At 40.8% G+C, this 17501-nt stretch overlaps 3 protein-coding genes across 6 annotated transcripts; 1 reads left to right on the plus strand and 2 right to left on the minus strand.

The window, feature by feature from the left end:
- Positions 1–223: 223 nt before the first annotated feature.
- On the minus strand, positions 224–7457 carry LOC135634598 (protein PAT1 homolog 1-like). The gene is made up of 5 exons (XM_065144989.1): positions 7009–7457; positions 6130–6320; positions 5418–5474; positions 3861–3930; positions 224–2909 (listed from the first exon to the last, which is right to left on the minus strand). Exons 1-5 carry the CDS (start codon positions 7100–7102, stop codon positions 766–768), a joined length of 2556 nt encoding a protein of 851 aa, XP_065001061.1. The 5' UTR covers positions 7103–7457; the 3' UTR covers positions 224–765.
- A 1477-nt stretch (positions 7458–8934) lies between these two features.
- Positions 8935–10457, plus strand: LOC135635632 (protein G1-like1). Its single transcript, XM_065146849.1, has one exon. The coding sequence runs from the start codon at positions 9286–9288 to the stop codon at positions 9922–9924; it is 639 nt and encodes a 212-aa protein (XP_065002921.1). The 5' UTR covers positions 8935–9285; the 3' UTR covers positions 9925–10457.
- Positions 10458–11109: 652 nt separating this feature from the next.
- On the minus strand, positions 11110–17069 carry LOC135635421 (pentatricopeptide repeat-containing protein At4g21300-like). Of its 4 annotated transcripts, none has more exons than XM_065146464.1 (5): positions 14439–17069; positions 13081–13213; positions 11947–12014; positions 11680–11841; positions 11110–11369 (listed from the first exon to the last, which is right to left on the minus strand). In XM_065146464.1, exons 1-2 carry the CDS (start codon positions 17028–17030, stop codon positions 13178–13180), a joined length of 2628 nt encoding a protein of 875 aa, XP_065002536.1. In that variant the 5' UTR covers positions 17031–17069; the 3' UTR covers positions 11110–11369; positions 11680–11841; positions 11947–12014; positions 13081–13177. The 4 variants fall into 4 exon arrangements, with proteins under 4 accessions (XP_065002536.1, XP_065002537.1, XP_065002538.1 ...); XM_065146465.1 differs by having other exon boundaries at positions 11451–11841; XM_065146466.1 differs by having other exon boundaries at positions 11110–11838.
- Between the last annotated feature and the right edge of the window lie 432 nt (positions 17070–17501).

Raw genomic sequence — 17501 nt, forward strand, 5'->3', positions numbered from 1 at the left:
ATTGAGAAATCAGATGAAAAAGATGATGACTACCCTCGTTGCAACTATGCTAAATCTGGGCAGCAGCGGAAGAATCCTCAGATGGAAGCACCACTACAAATGAAAGGATATAGGTTACATAATGAAAATGATTCGACAAAGACATGCCACCAAGTCCCACAAAGTATACAAACTTTCATTGTAGCATAGTGAAAATAAGAACATGCCACTTTGCACACTAAAATAAAAGGTTGAATTTGAGCATCCACATTAAAATTTGAAGTCTGAATCACAACCAAACAGGGGTGAATGCAGAACAGAAACAGTGTGATGACTTTGCCGATTACAAGTGCACGTCATAATCACTCATCCTGGCTAGGATATGCCCCCTGACTAACCAATGCCTAAAAAGGGATTTTGCAAGAACAACATAAACCCTTCACTTAAAGAGAGTAAGTGCGCTAGTGACAGAAACTGCATATCTTTTGTCCGAGATGTGTTCGTGTGGAGTTCAAGTACAGGGCACTAATATTAATTCCAGGCACAACTCCTGACTGATTTCGAAGCATATGTACAAGCAGGCAGTATTACATTCCAATACACGGGCTAACACAACAACATAAAAAGAAAAGAAGCTATAATCTTACCATAATCCTACAAATCCCATGCTGCATCGTCTCGATATGCTACGAACAGGGCTCGGTTAATTGAAGAGCCACATATGTGAGAAAAGAAAACCATTCTAGCACACAATAAAAAGCCATCTAACTAACCCCTCCAGGTGCATCAACCAGGAACTGATTCAGAAGTTGCAGGACCACTGCTACTACCATGTGCGCGAAAACCAGTAATAGGCATCGACGTCTGAGCAAAATCAAGTAACACCTCACGCTGGTGCTCATTTGTATGAGGAAGGCTCGCTCGTAACAGATCAATAGGCATCTCCCTGCTTATAGCTCTGGATGCATCACATCCAATAACTGTATCGTTTGGTGCCTGAATAAGTAACATTTGCAGAATACTGTCATATTTACTCCAGCAATATTTAGTAAGGAGCCCAAAGAAAGCATCAAAGGATGCCTGCCACAGACTTCGGTTAGAGATGCTGCAACTGTTTGCAGAATGGGGGTCTGTCAGAAGATTGGTTGCCTTGTCAAGAACGGATATTATGAGGATGGTGGCTCCATCACCAGCTGAACTTCCAACTGAACGAAGGGGTGGTTGTTCAGGTGAACAGACCACAGCAGCAAGGCAAGCACTGAGGGCACTTAATTCCATATTGCACACACATAGAGAAACAGCTTTCACGAGATTGGCTAACGTTTCTGCCGCACTGGAATCAGAAGGTAAACCACCAAACAGAAACCTCAGGTGTCGGAAAATAGCCATGCAGACCACTCGTGCAAGATCACTTCCAGATTTGAGAAGTCGAAGATAGCGCGATAGGAGCTTGCGACCCTTGGCAAGAGAGACTATACGAAGGAAAACAATGTCATCTTTTGGGCCAAGCCCAACTGAATGACCAGCCTTACTGGGGGCAAGTGGATCAACAAGATTAAGTGATGCCGCAAGCCCTTCCAAGAAAATCTGTCTTCTCCTCCTCAGCTGCAATCCACCATCTTGTGGCGGGTTGAACTGCAAAAGCCGATCAATATCATCTACACCGAGAAGAAGGCAGATAGCATCTTCAATGGTGATTCTAGCTGCCAACATCGGCTCGCACTCAAGTGGCTTCATGGAAGACTTCTGTTCATGGATGCCATCACCCAATGAGGATGATATATCAACTTCAACAAGAGGGCGAGGTCTACGAATCGAAGAGAGTATAACTCTACCCAGTGCATCAATCTGAACATGTGTGTGTGATATATTACCACCACGTGACCGAGAAGGCGGATCTTTTGTACCTGTTGGGCAGAAATTGTGCTTCAGCCTTGCAGATGATTTTTTTGCAAGACAAGCCTGGTGGTAATAGTCATCAATGTAAGGATCACTTGTGTGACTTGAGGCGTTCTGCATTCTCAAGATGTTTTCTATCTCTTCAGGTGACATGTACCTTGATCTAATCTGTGGCCATTTATTGTCAGTTCTCACGTTGCCAGTATCAGATGACTGGCGAGAAAATCTCATATTCTGTTTTCCTCTTTGTGATGCTTTGGATCTATGGTCTCTCATATCAGACATGGGAAAAGCCAGATCAAACTTGTTCCTTAACTGTGGAGGGGAACCATGGGGGTTGAATTTAGTCTGCAAGTGGGAGAAATGGGGAAGAGATGGCTGGACCTGTTGCATTCTCTGTAGTTGGTGCTGCGATAATATTTGTGAAGTTCTCAAGTTGCTTGGTAGAGATAATTGTTGCTGTAGCAAGTTAGGCAACAAACTGTCACTCGATAATAGGCTAGATTGGTTCAGTAAATTGTTCATTGACCGGCTACTTATTGCAGGGCCAGGAGGAATAATCTGGGATATGTCTGCACCATAGTGAAATCCATGAGTTAACCCTCCCAATTGTTGCTGAGAATCAGAATAAGGGGTGAGACTTGGGCCAGGCAGTTGGAGCCCAGCAGCAAGAGAAGGAATGCTCAAGTGCCGTGTTAGGTTTGTCAACGGCAGAGATCCTCCACTGGATAGAGAGTAGGAAGTGAAAAATGGATCAGGTATGAGAATTGATTCTTGGGTATATTGCTGCTGCTGTCGCTGCTGCTGCTGCTGCTGCTGTTGTTGCTGCTGCTGCTGCTGTTGTTGCTGCTGCTGCTGCTGAGGGTATGAAGATGTTCTGTACAGTGGTTTGGATTCTGAAAGCTGACTATAAGAGGGACGCGGCTGTGACCACCATCTTTTACCTTCCTGAATGTTTTCAGCATCTAATATTCGCTGATCAATCCAGTTTGAGTAGTCTCCCTCCAGTGTCCAGTCAGCAGTTGAAGAACCTGAAACAAAAAGGAGACTAGTCCCTGATCACATCATGTGCCAGAAAGAAACACAGAACAAAAACATTTTTTCCTAACCAAAGAAGAAAGAGCTAACAAATCTAGTTATAGATGTTCATGAGCACCCCGAGACATGTGACAAAAGACTACACGAGGAAACACCATGGAAACTCAAGAAATTGCAAAACAGGAAAAGTTAAAAAAAAAACATGACACTAAAGATGCTTTAAATATCAGCTATCCAAATACAAAAAAACCTTATGATGATTGAAACATGGAAAACAATGATCTTTATTTAGTTTTACCAGTAAAAAGAAAAATGTCCAACTTTTCTCATATAATACCTTTTTGCCAACGATGGTTGTAGTTACTGTAGAATCTAGAATTGGTGGACTTTGTATTCTTGCTAAGTAACGTGACCCTAGCCAAGTCTGGTTTAGGATCTGATGTGGAGTTTCAAATCTCGTCGGTTGGTATCTGATCGCAGCAGGATTGTATATCGAATAGGTTAGGATAAGTAACTCAACCCTAGCCAAGTCTGATTTGGGATCCGATGCGAAGTTTCAGATAGAGATTCTCTTCTAACCAGGATTTATCAGAAAGAATAGACATAGAACACATTTTAGCAAGTCTTTAGAACAAATGTACATATATTAAAGCCATATAACCAAAGAAATCCACAATCAGTAAGAATGTCTGTTCAGAAAAGGATAGCCATGAAAAAGACATTTGCATGACATCCATAGCAATTGATTTTTAAAAAATCATTATTCACTTGTAAAAAGAAATTGACTATCATCATTCTTACTGATAAAAGGATATATGCTTATATACCAATACAAGCCATTATAAAATTCAGAACAGCTTCAAAATTCATCCATGGATATGTTAATGGAAGATATCCAAAACCCATGCTGAATAGAATAAAGATGGTAAAACAAAATTACTCACTTTCTCTAGAAAAAGATCCTCTATCACCAATAACTCCTGCACCTTTTGGGTCATTTACAACTCTGTTCAACTGAAGATAAATACAGAATTCTTAGTCGACAAGTGAACAAATAATAATAATCATTACTAAATTAATAAAAAGATTTATCATGACTCAATGACTAGTATCCAGTACACAGATGCAAAATAACAGGCAAACTAATGGCTGTTCTGGAAAAGTTTAAGTTGAACATCATTGAAATGAGGCATTTTAGACAAAATTTGAATGACATGCACTTCCATTCATTTGCTCTTAAGTCACAAATCTACTAGCTCCTAGAAGAACATGGTGCAACCAAGTTTAGTCCTTTGATAAACTCAAACTGCAGAACGCTCCAGCAGGCTGAATGGCCAAAACAACCAGCACTTTAAACCCAAAGTTATATAAGCTTTTATTAACAAAAAGGAAAGTAATAAAGGTCGCATGCACCTCCAACTATGAAAAATAAGCTGTCCAAATTATTTGTACCTGTTCATACTTGAATTTACTTGAGAGAACAGATGTACCATGAAAAAAAACAACAAAATAAATCATATTCAGGAAATAACAGAAATTTGTTTATAAGCCATAACAATAGAAAATTTGAATATTTAGATAAACATAAAAGCATGAAAGAAATAGCCAAATATCAAATATATTGTGCACAACTGTTTTCCCTAACTACTAACGGACATATATCAGTTGATTATAAACACAAGTGCTGAAAGAATGAATCCTACAGATCTGAACTCCACAGTTAGATTTTAGAGGCATTAGTCCAAAGTTGTCATGATGATGGAGACCATTACGCATAACAGTCTGCATCATTTAGCAAAAATGAATGGATGTTTCTTAAGTATAATTTAAGGTATGAGATAAATGGCCAGGCAAGCCATGCACTTCCAAAAGTTTCTAATGTGCTTAAACATAAGTTTTAGAAAAACTACATCTACAAGACACTTAAACATTGGCCTAGTAATATAACTCTCAAAGAATCCCCACAATTCCTAGTAGACCCGAGCTCCAATCCCACAAAAAGAATCCCCACGATTCCTGACTCACAACTAACTCTATGCAGATTTACACTTCTATTTTTCCGTCCATATTGATTTCAATCTTAATTTGTTTTACTTTACGGACAAATCTTATCAAATAGACTATAGCATAAATAACACATGATTACGGGACTGTGCGATGAGGCTTCTGGACATAAACAAGCTTTGGGCTACAAAGTACAAACAAGTATAAACTTTGACACTATATTAAACTACCGTGTTGAATATAACAAGTTATTTGCATCAGCTCATGCTTATTTCCTAATACTAGCAATTAAATTATTTTAGTTAAAAGCTACAAAACGATATTAGCTTTACTTATTTACAATTATCTCTTTTCCCTTCTTTTACATTTCATTAGTTTTAATAAACTCTATGATAGTACGGCAAACATATAACTCAAATTTCTATTGATCATTCGTGATTTATGCAAATGAAAACAACTATCAGAAAATAGTAGATTATACAAAGGTAAATATTGACCTTTGCAAAAGTGCTCGTGAGGTCATCAATATCAGACAGAGAACCTAATCCTTCAGCCTGCAAATGAAACGAGATACTGACAGGATGAGAATTGTAACCAAGAGAATTTGTATAATATGTCAAAGTAGGTAATATCAGTGCAAGCAATATGATTTAAAAAAAAAGGCACCATGAAGACAAAGCCAACAGAAACTACAGTGCAAGAACTTGCAGTATCATTTACTCAGCAGACGTAGACAATTGAGTCACCAAAGTGCCAAAACATAAGATGATCTTCAGTTATATTTGTTCCATGTCACAAACAGTGAAGCATTTCTGTGCGACCCAAAAGTGTCTTTTCCAAGTTTGTTAAAGACAGACAATTAAGTCATCAAAGTGCCAATACATAAGATGATCATCAGTTATATTTGTTCAATTTTAAAAACAGTGAAGCGATTCTGTGCGACCCAAAAGTGTCTTTTCCAAGTTTGTCAAAGACTTAACAACCATGCACGAATATAGCCCAACTCCAAAGATTCACAAGTTGTACATTCCAAGACACACAACAAGCTTATAGTTGTCCATGAAAAAGAAACTTGACATCCATCCGTAATTACCAAGTACAGATTCACAATCTTCAGAAGAAGAAGCTGATCACTAACGAAACAATATATTGTGTGCCAACATTACATGTAACTTCAAACAACATATAAATGACATCAAGCAAACGTACCTCATAAACGTCTTGTATTCCAGAAGGAAAAAAATCCTCTCTGTCTCCAGGAGGAGAGAAATGATACTCGTCCTTAATCCCACTAAAACCATCATGATCATTGTCATTGTCTTTTAAACCCCCTAACTCAACTTCGTCCATGACCGCCATGCCAAAGAATGCATATTGTGAGGCATCAAGCACGGTATTATCTACAATAAGCAAAATTGCCAACCAGCCAGGTCAAATAACAAATAAAGGAATGCAATCTGATTAGTTTATGTTCGTTCACATCGCAGCAAGTTACAGATAATTAAAAGTAAAAAAAAAAAAGGGAAAAAAGAGGAAGCACTACAACAAAGCCAGATGAGCAAGCAATGGGTGAATTTAGGTGGAATCGAACCACAACTCATGATCAAACTGAATATACAAAAGAAACAACTCCATACTTCTGGTTGGGATTTGCACAAAGCACAGAAGCTGCAAAAGAGCTGTAGCAAATATCGGCATCTATATTCACACAACCACGATACAAATCCAAGACACGTTATTCCTATCATGATTAAAGAGCAGTAATGATGTCGAGGCTTCACACGACACAGAAATACGGCGAAAGTGCATGGTCAAGCTCATCTAAATTGGGAGAAGCGATCTATCACTTCCAAAACCAGAGAAATAAATTACTAGCACCCACCAAATAGGCAAAAATCTATGGAAATGTAAAGAAAAAAGAAAAAGAAAAAAAAACTAAATTCCACGCGGCCTTGTAGGAATACTTGTGCACGATCAAATCAAATGCACGATCCGAACAGCCGAATTCGTCAACACGACGATCGGCCCCGAGAACATCAGGAACCAAAAACCGAGAGCAAGGAGAGCAACCGAGCAAGCAACATTCACCTGCGAAGGCATCGCGGAGTTCCCTGGGATCGTCAGGGGGGCGGTTAGGGTTCCCGGCGGCAGCCCCTCCTTCCCCCTCGAATCCCCCCGTCATCTCGGCCAGCCACTAAACCCTAACTCCCGAGGAGCCGGAACCGGGGAGGATCGAGCGTCAACGCTGAGAGAATAGCCCCTTTGCATCGAATTCTCGGGTTAGGGTTTCCTCCCGAGCTGAGATCTGAGATCGAAGCCGAGGAGTAAAGCCGAAGAGCAAGACAGATGAGAACAGAGGAGGAGGAGGAGGAAGAGCGCGTTTCGATCTATTTATATTATGGGAGGAGAAGCAGCAACAACAGATGAGCAAAAAGGATCAAAATGGAACAAATGTGGAACCAACAAAAGCATCAAAGAAAAGAGAGAGAGAGAGAGAGAGAGAGAGAGAGAGTGGCTTCTCCACTAAGCTTTGTCTCTCTCCCTCTCCCTCTCCCTCTCTCTCTCTTGCTTTTTGTTTGGTGTTCTCTTTTTCTCTCCATATATGAGCATAAAAAATTGGGGGGAGGGGGAGGAGAGAGACGGAGAGAGGAACGTGACATTAATTTAAGATGGCCAACTCACTAGCTTTTTCTACAAGTTAGTGTTGATATCAATGGGGGATTTGGGGGAAGATTGACTTAATTGGGATAAGCTAATTATCTTTTTTTATGCAAAGATACAAAGAATAAGAATTTAATTTAACTCGAGACACCAACATTAAGAATAAATATGAAGTTGGTGATTCAACCAACTTATTCTTTGGTCATCAATTTGAGACTTGGAAGAGAGAGAGAGAGAGATTTTGGTGGTGGAGAATATATATAAAGCAATCGATCGATTGCGGGAAGCAAAAGTAGTGGAAGTGCCTCTGAACTATCTAAATGATTTGTTTGATCTTATCTCGATATGATTGATACATTTCAGATGAGGAAAGGATACTTTTGGATTTATGAGATTCACATAAACTAATTTTTTGCTCCATAAAGAAGACATGCAGTAATTCAAGCACTACTCTATTAGGAATTAATTACCCATGCATGCATTTGGGGATACTAAAATACATGCCAAATTCGCATAACTAAGCCTCCTTACATTCCAAATCACAAAGAGATTATTTATCTTTGTTATGTTTCATTACGTCTCATCTTTATTTAAATTATTAAATAATATGATAATTAGTATGAATGCAATGTCCAAAAAGACTTCATCTAATCTGTCTATCACCGAACATAGTATCATTTTTGTATAAGCATTTTATACATACTTATACCTCTATACTTATACTCGATTAATATTATTAAAGGAGAACAGTGGAGCTCCGACGCGTGAGAACGAAAGAAAGAGTGTGAGGCACGTGTGGAATTCCCTGCAATAAATTACCGAATTCGTGAATCACGAGCTAACACTAATATTCAAGCATCGTCGATCACGTCAACGACGACAAATGAGATGAATCGTTTGATGGATAGTTACTTGCCGTGAGAAAAATCACGTGTTTGCATGCATCGAGGCAATTTTAATAGTGGTAAGGTCACCGCCACACGCAATGATCGATTGCATCTCCTATCACGCAATTGTGTGTGTGTATATATATATATATATATATATATATATATAATAATAATAATAATAAATAAATAATTTATTATGTCAATTAATTTAATTGAGAAAAAATTTCACAGCTTATCGTAAGATCGCACGTTAATTATTTATTTTTATTAAAAAATTATAAATCAAATATGAATCAAACTACTCATCGATAAGATGATTTGAAGATGTTTTTGGCTTATAGACAAACGTACTATATATTTTTTATTTATACATGTGAATATTTTATTGGAATTGGAGTATAAATAAACGAATCAATTGGGATTTGGTGGAGTCCTTTGGGGGTGAGAGTCTGACAAGCGCCGACCGAGGCCGATGCAGAGGACGTACGTCGACGTAACTCGTGAGTCATTTCCTGACAGGTCAATATATTACTGCATGTAAAAGTAGAAGGTTCGACGCGACACGTTACTCCCATCACCGGTGCCATGCCTCTTCGGTCACATGCTCGTCCCGTCCGCAACGTGGATTCCGCCTTTTCTTCCTGTCTCCCTCCGACCCATCATAAGCGCCTCCTCCTCCTCCTCCATCTCCTCTTCTATGTACTGCAACGTTACGTTCTAGATATATAACAACAGTATGATGTGATTCCAGCTCTCCACCCATCATACTACACACGCGCAGAGCCGCTGGCTGTGCGCCAGAGCGAAGAGAGGGATGGCGGCAGCGGGCAGCGGCGACGGGCGGCCGAGTCGGTACGAGTCGCAGAAGCGGCGGGACTGGAACACCTTCTTGCAGTACCTCAAGGACCACCGGCCGCCGCTGGTGCTGTCGCGGTGCAGCGGCGCGCACGTGCTGGAGTTCCTGCGCCACCTCGACCAGTTCGGGAAGACCAAGGTCCACGCCACCGGCTGCCCCTTCTTCGGCCTGCCCAGCCCGCCGGCGCCATGTCCCTGCCCGCTCCGCCAGGCGTGGGGCAGCCTCGACGCCCTCGTCGGCCGCCTCCGGGCCGCCTTCGAGGAGAACGGAGGCCACCCGGAGGCTAACCCCTTCGGCGCCCGGGCCGTTCGGCTGTACCTGAGGGAGGTCAGGGACTCGCAGGCCAAGGCGAGAGGCATCGCCTACGAGAAGAGGAAGAAGAAGCGGAAGCGGTCGCCGCTTCAGCCCCCTGTCGCGGTGGCGGAGGCGCCGCGCTGCGATCTAAACTCACTGGATTACGACAACATGGACGTCATCCAGTATCTCGTAACCGGCACTAACATGGAGACGATGACCGGTGAAGCCGATACCGGGGTCGTCATGGCAATCATGGGAACACTCGACGCCGCTTTCATGCCATTGCCAGTGTTTCATTAGTCCTCTCGGCCCTCCGCTGACAGCAGACATCTTTATGACTAGTATGTACTTGTACGTGACTCACGGCCACTCTTAAGCTTCTTTGTGAATGAACTAAATAGCTTCTTTTGGAGTCCTTAATTCTTGTACATCAATCAAGCGGTCTCTTCTCCTTGTCTTGATCTTTTCATATAACGAAAGAAAACAGGAAGCAATCATGAAATCAGTGACAGTCAATATGTGATTCGTGGACGTGATTATGATGGTGATGATCAAGCTTGTGATTTATGAAATAGTAGCCAAGTCGCATCGGTAGGGGAAGGAGAAGTGATACATCTGTCGTGAGATCAGCGGATCTGCGCCCTTCGTGCCTGCGAATCCGTGTTCCCCATTAAACTAGCCGCCTGATGCGACGTCGATGGGATGCGTCACTGCGTCACCGCCACGTATTCACTGACCGAACACAAAACATGAAAACGACGCCCTATATTGGTTACTTTACGCGGGCCCCGATGGTCGAACCCGGCACAACCTTTCCGGGGGCAAATGAGACACCGCCCTCAATCCGTACGACGTGGCGCGGTAAGGACCGTCGATCGCGGTCGACGCGACACGATGACTTGCGACAGGTTGGCCTCCACAGGACGCTGCGCACGTGGGGAGGCACAGCATGGCCATCACATGTCACATTCAAACTCTCTCTCACTTGTGGAGACCATATTTTGTGGAAGCTCGCTCGTGTAGACCATTTTGATGGCAACTCTCATTAGCTTTGGATCTCGTGCCAAAAATTCCCGCCATTTTCTATTTTATGTTTTGTGCTTAAAACCCTACATGCAAGCGTTGTCCTACTTCTTAGGTTACGGGCTAGAAGCAGATTTCCAGGAGGAGAATAGGTGGCGAATTGACCATTCAATTATGTTGATTATACATGATGAGGAAATGACTCTTATTATGATATTTTGATTCGATTTAAAAAATTAAAACAGTTATTTAGGTAACAATATTTTATAAATCTATTAGAGAATTTACAAGTATGCATTATTTATGTAAAAAGAATAATGAAGCAGATTTGTGGAGTTATGATGGAGTATAGAAAGGGAAATGCAATCACTCATGAAGAATTAGGTATAATCATGATAGAAAATAAGATGAGAAAGAATAATTTAAGAATATGAGATATAAAGATGATGTAATTAGAAGGAATGAAGAACAACCTAAGAAAATTATATTAGAAACTATAAATAATAAATTAAATATTCTTAATTTAACAAAGAAAACTAGCAACCCGTATAATTAGACATTAGAGTTCCCAAAAATACAAAAAAAAAAAAAAAAACTGTACGCAGAAAGCTACCCGTAACATTAAAATCAAAAGCAACAAAACGTGTACCTTCTGTAGCCATTGTGGAGAACTCGAGCTGGGACAGCTTTAATGCCTGCTTGCTATCATACATCTTTTCTGCCTGCGAAGGAAAATAACCTATTAGGAGACACAAGAAAAATGTGGAAGTTACTAACTATTTCACTCTCGCTCTTGCTAATACTTTTTTGTTTGTTAAGAGCAAGTCCTGTTTTTGGCGTTAGAGAACTGCAAGATGTGCTAACGAAAGAGCTGATACTTATTCCTGCTTACTGCAGGCTCTGGCTAACAAAACTTTTCTGTACTTTGGCACTGAGACTTGAGCGAAGAAGGAAGCTTGGCATGTCTTCATGAAAATGGATAACCGGGTATGGGTCACATTTCATTATACTGAATCAAAACCTTTGAATTACCTTCCCTTAAAGAGTCAAGCCGAAGAGACTTAATGGTCACTGCTAACCGCTTTTATCTCGCAGCTCGAAGTCAAGCAGTAGAAAGCAGGGTGCCAAAATGATTTGATTCAATGTGCTTCAACAGATATGCAGGCTCTTCTACATATGAAGTGGCTGTCTCTTCTAAAAAGGTATACGCAGCATGTCCAAAATGAAACATGAAAATTATTAGTTCAACACCCACTGTGATATGGAAAGAAGAGTTGAATTGGAGCAGATGTTTCTAACCATAGCATAAGACTTCGACTCCAATCCGGGGGTTTCATATCGTCAACATTGTTGGGAATATTCCTTGTCTGCAAATGGATAACAGTACCACTAAATAAGTGCAGGAAATGATGATAAAATTAAGTGTGGAAGAGTTTTATCAGCAGGAATCCACTTGTGCAGATGGTTATCCTTTCAAAAGAATTCACAGAGTGTGCTGGTTGTAACAAGAGTGAACGTCTCCATTTAAAGGCCTGAAAAGAGTTTCTCCACGGCACTGATATGGAAGTCAAAATGATGTCCAGTTGAGCTACTTAATGAAGGTGTATCAGATGCTAGGATTTCAGCTGTGATTATAACATTTTCAACGAAAATAAGAAAAAACCAGGCCTCGGGTCTCCTTTTATCTGGTTTTTCTCTGCTGACTTAAATTAATTTATAACTTGTTATCTCTGTTATCGTTCTATCTTCTAAACCTTTTTGCTATTTACTTTTGAAGGAGCAGGCCCTAATGTTTCCAGGCTGAAATCAATTTGAACAACCCTACCTTTGCTAAAATTTGGACCCTTAAATGTCTAAGGTATTCTCCTTTAAACCAGGGGTACATGAGAAAAGTTTGCATAGTCAACTGTTTTATTTCGGACATCCATTGGTCTCTACAAGATGAGAAGGTTGCTATGTGATTGATCATATTGCTTCAACTTTGTTTTTGACCATGCCCATGTCCAAGAGCATGATGAAACATGTGAGGTTTTATTGAAGTAAACCAATGTTTAGTAAAAGCCAACAATAGTATATATAGCATGCCAAGAAATTTAAGGTCTCTGTTGTGCATCGATCAAAGGTTTATTGGCCTAGGTTCCAATGACAGAAGCCAGAAATCAAAAGACAGAAGACACAATATACTGAGGTACACCAATGAATATCAAAACAATAGAATGTAGAAACATCGAAAACCACCATTTGACTATAAAGCACCATTTTAGGAATCTTATTTCTCTATTTTTGAAGGTATAAAACATGAAGGAATTTGTTTATCATTATTCTCTGACACTAGAAAGAAGTCTTACATAAAGTAACAAAAGTTAAAATTGAATTGCAAACCTCAAACAGCTAGTGTAACTTGTATATACACGCAGTCGTTAAAAAGCTTACCTTTCTGGTTGGATTTGGATCGTGTTATTTTGCCAGTTTCTCTGGAGAAGGTAAAACCGTGCTTACTAGTGCACAGAAGAAGGTAAAACAGTGCAAACTACTGATCAGAAGCATCAGGAGAAACAACGGTGGTCTGCGATGCACACAAAAATATCATGTCACAAACAAAAGATAGCAAGGAAAGCTGGATTCTGAGGATGAACAATTAACAAATATGAACTGAATAATAGACCACTGAGAGAACATGACTGCATATTTCCACATGTCTGAATGCTAGGCTGTATTTAAGGCCTAACTGGTTGGGATCAGCAATAAACCATTCATTGAAAATCAGCAAATATAAAATGTTGGATAAAGAAATGCAAATATTGCATGAAACTTCAATGAAGTCACTGATTAGAGGATTCAATTTAAGGCATTAGATTTCGTGGACCAGCAGATGGATGGAGAAATTCGAAATGTGATTATTTTCTTTCAAGATTTTATCGTGAAAAGTTGGATTAAATATGCACGAGTATAGAGTCTGAGTATCACAAGGAGGTGGAGCCCAAATACAGGTATTTGAGAACAGAAAGAATCAATAATATGGTGTTCATCTGAAGGAACAGAAGTACCCGTGTAGAAGTTCTTACTTTTCCTGATGCCCAAAGGCCAGACGTTTAAAATTATAGATCACTTACTGCACTAGATGCCTTTATTGTCTGTTCATCATCAACATGGTGCCACAAAAATAAAAGAAAAAATTGGCCAAGCTCTTATCTATTATAACTAGGTCTTTCAAACTTGGATATGATAGTTTAATGATTCATAATCCATTCTAAAAACTCAAAAGTTAGATTCTAATACAAGTTTAACAGCAATCACATCTTTAACTAATAAGTTAACATGAATACTCGAAACTAAAGGACCCTAACGAATATCAAATATCGAGGCATACTGCATTTGGGTGCTAAATATCATGATGGATGCCTTTCATTAAGAAGTGAAAGGAAAATATCTCAGAGGTTGCGTCTCACCATGTGAAAAGAAAAAGACAGTCTTATATGCATAGTTTTTAATAGAAAACAGGTTCGTCATCAGTATCTAATATTTATCATGATTTTTTAACTAAATATGGATTACAAGAAATGCAATATGTGCATGATTAAAATTATTCAAAGAGCTAAGTTGGTGAAGCATACTCAAGCTTGACCTAAATGAATAATTTGTAAAATAAGGTGGCCCAAATGTTGAACCTGAACTTCAACAGTGTTTGGGTCATTGAAGTTTGTTGACATTCAGGAAATACCAATTGCTAAGTTAGCTTATTGTGAATTATAATTTGAAAAGAGAAAGGCTATCTGCCATGCATTAAGTACCTGCTCTGAAGCATCCATTTGTAGTGGGAAAATTATGTCTGGCTTGGGAACATAGCCTTCCTCTCTAAGCACTAGGAGGAGACTCTTCAATATGAAGTAGATGCATTCAGAATTGGGGTGAGATTTGTCAGCAGCCACAAACATGTGAGTGATATTGTTGACCACTATCCAGCTATAACCTGGCACTTTCTGTACCCTTCTCTCCTTCATCAAGCTTCGTGCTTTCAGTACTCCCTTCCACCTACCAGCCACAGCATGGATGTTCGATAGAAGCACATAGTAACCAGAATTCTCAGGATCCAGATCAAATAGTTGTTTTGAAGCAAGCTCAGCAATCTCAACATTTCCATGGATCCTACAAGCTCCAAGCACTGTGCCCCATATGCCAGCATCTGGTTTAAATGCCATGCTCTTTATGAGTTTCAGTGCTTTATTTAACTGCCCAGAACGTCCATATAGATCAACCATACAAGCATAATGCTCCATGCGAGCTGCAATTCCATATTGCTCATGCATAGAGTGAAAGAGCCGAAATCCTTCGTCAACTTGACCAGCATGACCACATGCAGATATCAAGGCAAGAAAGGTTATGTGATCGGGCACAAAACCTGCTTCCTGCATCTGCCGAAATAAATCCATGGCATCTTTAATGAGACCATGTGCACCATAGGCAGCAATTACACTATTCCATGATACTTCATTCTTTTCTGTCATTGAATCAAATACCCGACGAGCCAAATCTAAATTTCCACACTTGGCATACATATCTATCAGGGCACTCTCAGCAAATAAGTCTGATCTGATATCACGTTTCATCATGAAACCATGGATCACTTTACCATAATGTAATGCAGGTAGATTTGCACATGCTGATAAGGCAGAAGATATGGTGACACAATCATATTTCATTCCCTCCATTCCCATTTGATGCAAAAGACTCATAGCTTCTTCTGGTTGCCCATTTTGTGCAAAGCTTGCAATCATTGAGTTCCATGCTACTGCATCCCTAATGGGCATCCGAGTGAAAATTTGATGCCCAAGATCAAGCCTGCCACATTTGGTGTACATGTCAATTAGTGCACTTGCCACATAGCACATTCCCTCATATGCATTTTTCAGAATGTAACCATGTAGTTCCTTCCCCAAACTTAGAGCAGCCAAGCAAGAGCAAGCTGGCAAAACACTAGCTAGTGTGATGGGATTAGGCTTCAATTGTGCTTTTAGTAATTGGTGGAACATGTCTAATGCATCACCACTCATCCCATTAAGCACATAACCAGATATCATTGCACTGCAGATAACTACATCCATAGTTCTAGTTGCACCAAAAACCTTCTTTGCCATGAGCGCGTCTTTGCATTTGAAGTATATATCAATCAGTGCACTCTTCAAGAAGGCATCCATAGAGACGTTGTTCCGTATTATATAAGCATGAATCTCTTTTCCTTGTTTCAGACTTGCTGAACCAGAAAAGGCAGGCAAAAAACTTGCCAATGTGATAGAATCTGGCTTGAACCCAGCAACTTGCATCTGGTAGAATAGTTCCAAAGCCTCGCCCACCAGTCCACTCTGAACATACCCAGAAATCATTCCATTCCAAGTGACCAAATCAGTTTGGGGCATCAAACCAAACAACTTCTGCACATCAACCAAGCAGCGACATTTAGAGTACAATGCTAACAACGTGTTAGCCACTGAAGCCTCCAGATCGAAACCAAACTTAATTGCAAGCCCATGAAGCTGCATACCATAATCCAGCATCCCCTCCGAGGCACAAACAGACAAGACGCAAGCGAAGGAAACATAATTGGGTTTAGCATCCGCCATTCTCATGCTGTTGAATAGCAAGATAGCATTTCTTGAATCATGATTCCTCACGTACCCATCGATCATAACATTCCACAAAACACAATCTCTATCGGGCATTTGATCAAACACCTCTCTTGCCTCCTCGATATCATCATTCTCCGCATACATCTTGATCAATGAGCTACCAATAAACACATCAGTTTCCAAACCCATCAAACGAATAGTACCATGAATCAACCTACCCAGCCCAACAGCAGACAAACAGCCAGCAGACTTGATGGCATAAGTGAAGGTATATTTATCCGGATAGGCACCGCCGAACCACATTTTGAAATAGAACAACAGCGCTAGTTCATAGCAACCCATCATGGTAAACCCTCTAATCATCCAATTCCAAGGCAATCGAGAACCCTTCTCGAGCGAAAAGAACACATCTTTGGCGTCCATAAAGCTTCGGCAAAGAACATACATGCCCAAGATTCTACCACCCAACAAGCTATCACGGACGCCGCGGACGACGATTTGGGCGTGAACTTGGCGGCCTTTCCGGAGATCCAGGGGATCATGGCAAGTGCCAAGGATCGAGACGCAACGACCGACAAGATCCTCATCGATGTGAGACGGAGATGGAGAAGAGGACACGCCTTCCCTTTGAGCTACGTCGCCGACGTCGATGGAGTCTACGGCTAATCTTGAGATGGGATTGCAGAATGCGGATGGAAGCTTGGAGCGAAACGCGGAGATCAAAGAAGAAAGCTGGCAGCTCGGACACAAAATTCTCATTGTTGCGATGGCGCCGAGAAAGGAAGGGTAAATATGCGGGAAAAGGGCCAAATACTTACCGGGTTATCGGGTTATAGATTTACCAACATCTCTGACCCGTCTCTGGCGGACGCGGTCGCGTGCGATGTGTACTTATGATTCAGGTGGTCGGCACAGTGTCTTTATGATTCTTGTTGAGCTCCGTGATTTGAGCTGGTCTGGTTGTCGTCTTCATCAAAAAGGTGGCTCGTGCCCGCTTCATTGCGGCAATCGCTCTGCCTTGTCTCTCGCTCTCTCTATATCTATCGGGTTATCGGGTTGTCTATATCCCAACATCTCTGACCCATCCGTAAGATGGATGCGATCGCGTGTGCTGTGTACTTTCATTCGGGTTATCGTTCACTGTCTTTAAGATTCGCGTTGAGCTCCATGATTTAAGCCGATTTGGTTGTCGTCTTCGTTACGGGAATCCTTCCGCCTTTTCTCTCTCTC

Source organism: Musa acuminata, chromosome BXJ3-4 (assembly GCF_036884655.1).
Source record: "Musa acuminata AAA Group cultivar baxijiao chromosome BXJ3-4, Cavendish_Baxijiao_AAA, whole genome shotgun sequence".
Lineage (NCBI taxonomy): Eukaryota > Viridiplantae > Streptophyta > Magnoliopsida > Zingiberales > Musaceae > Musa > Musa acuminata.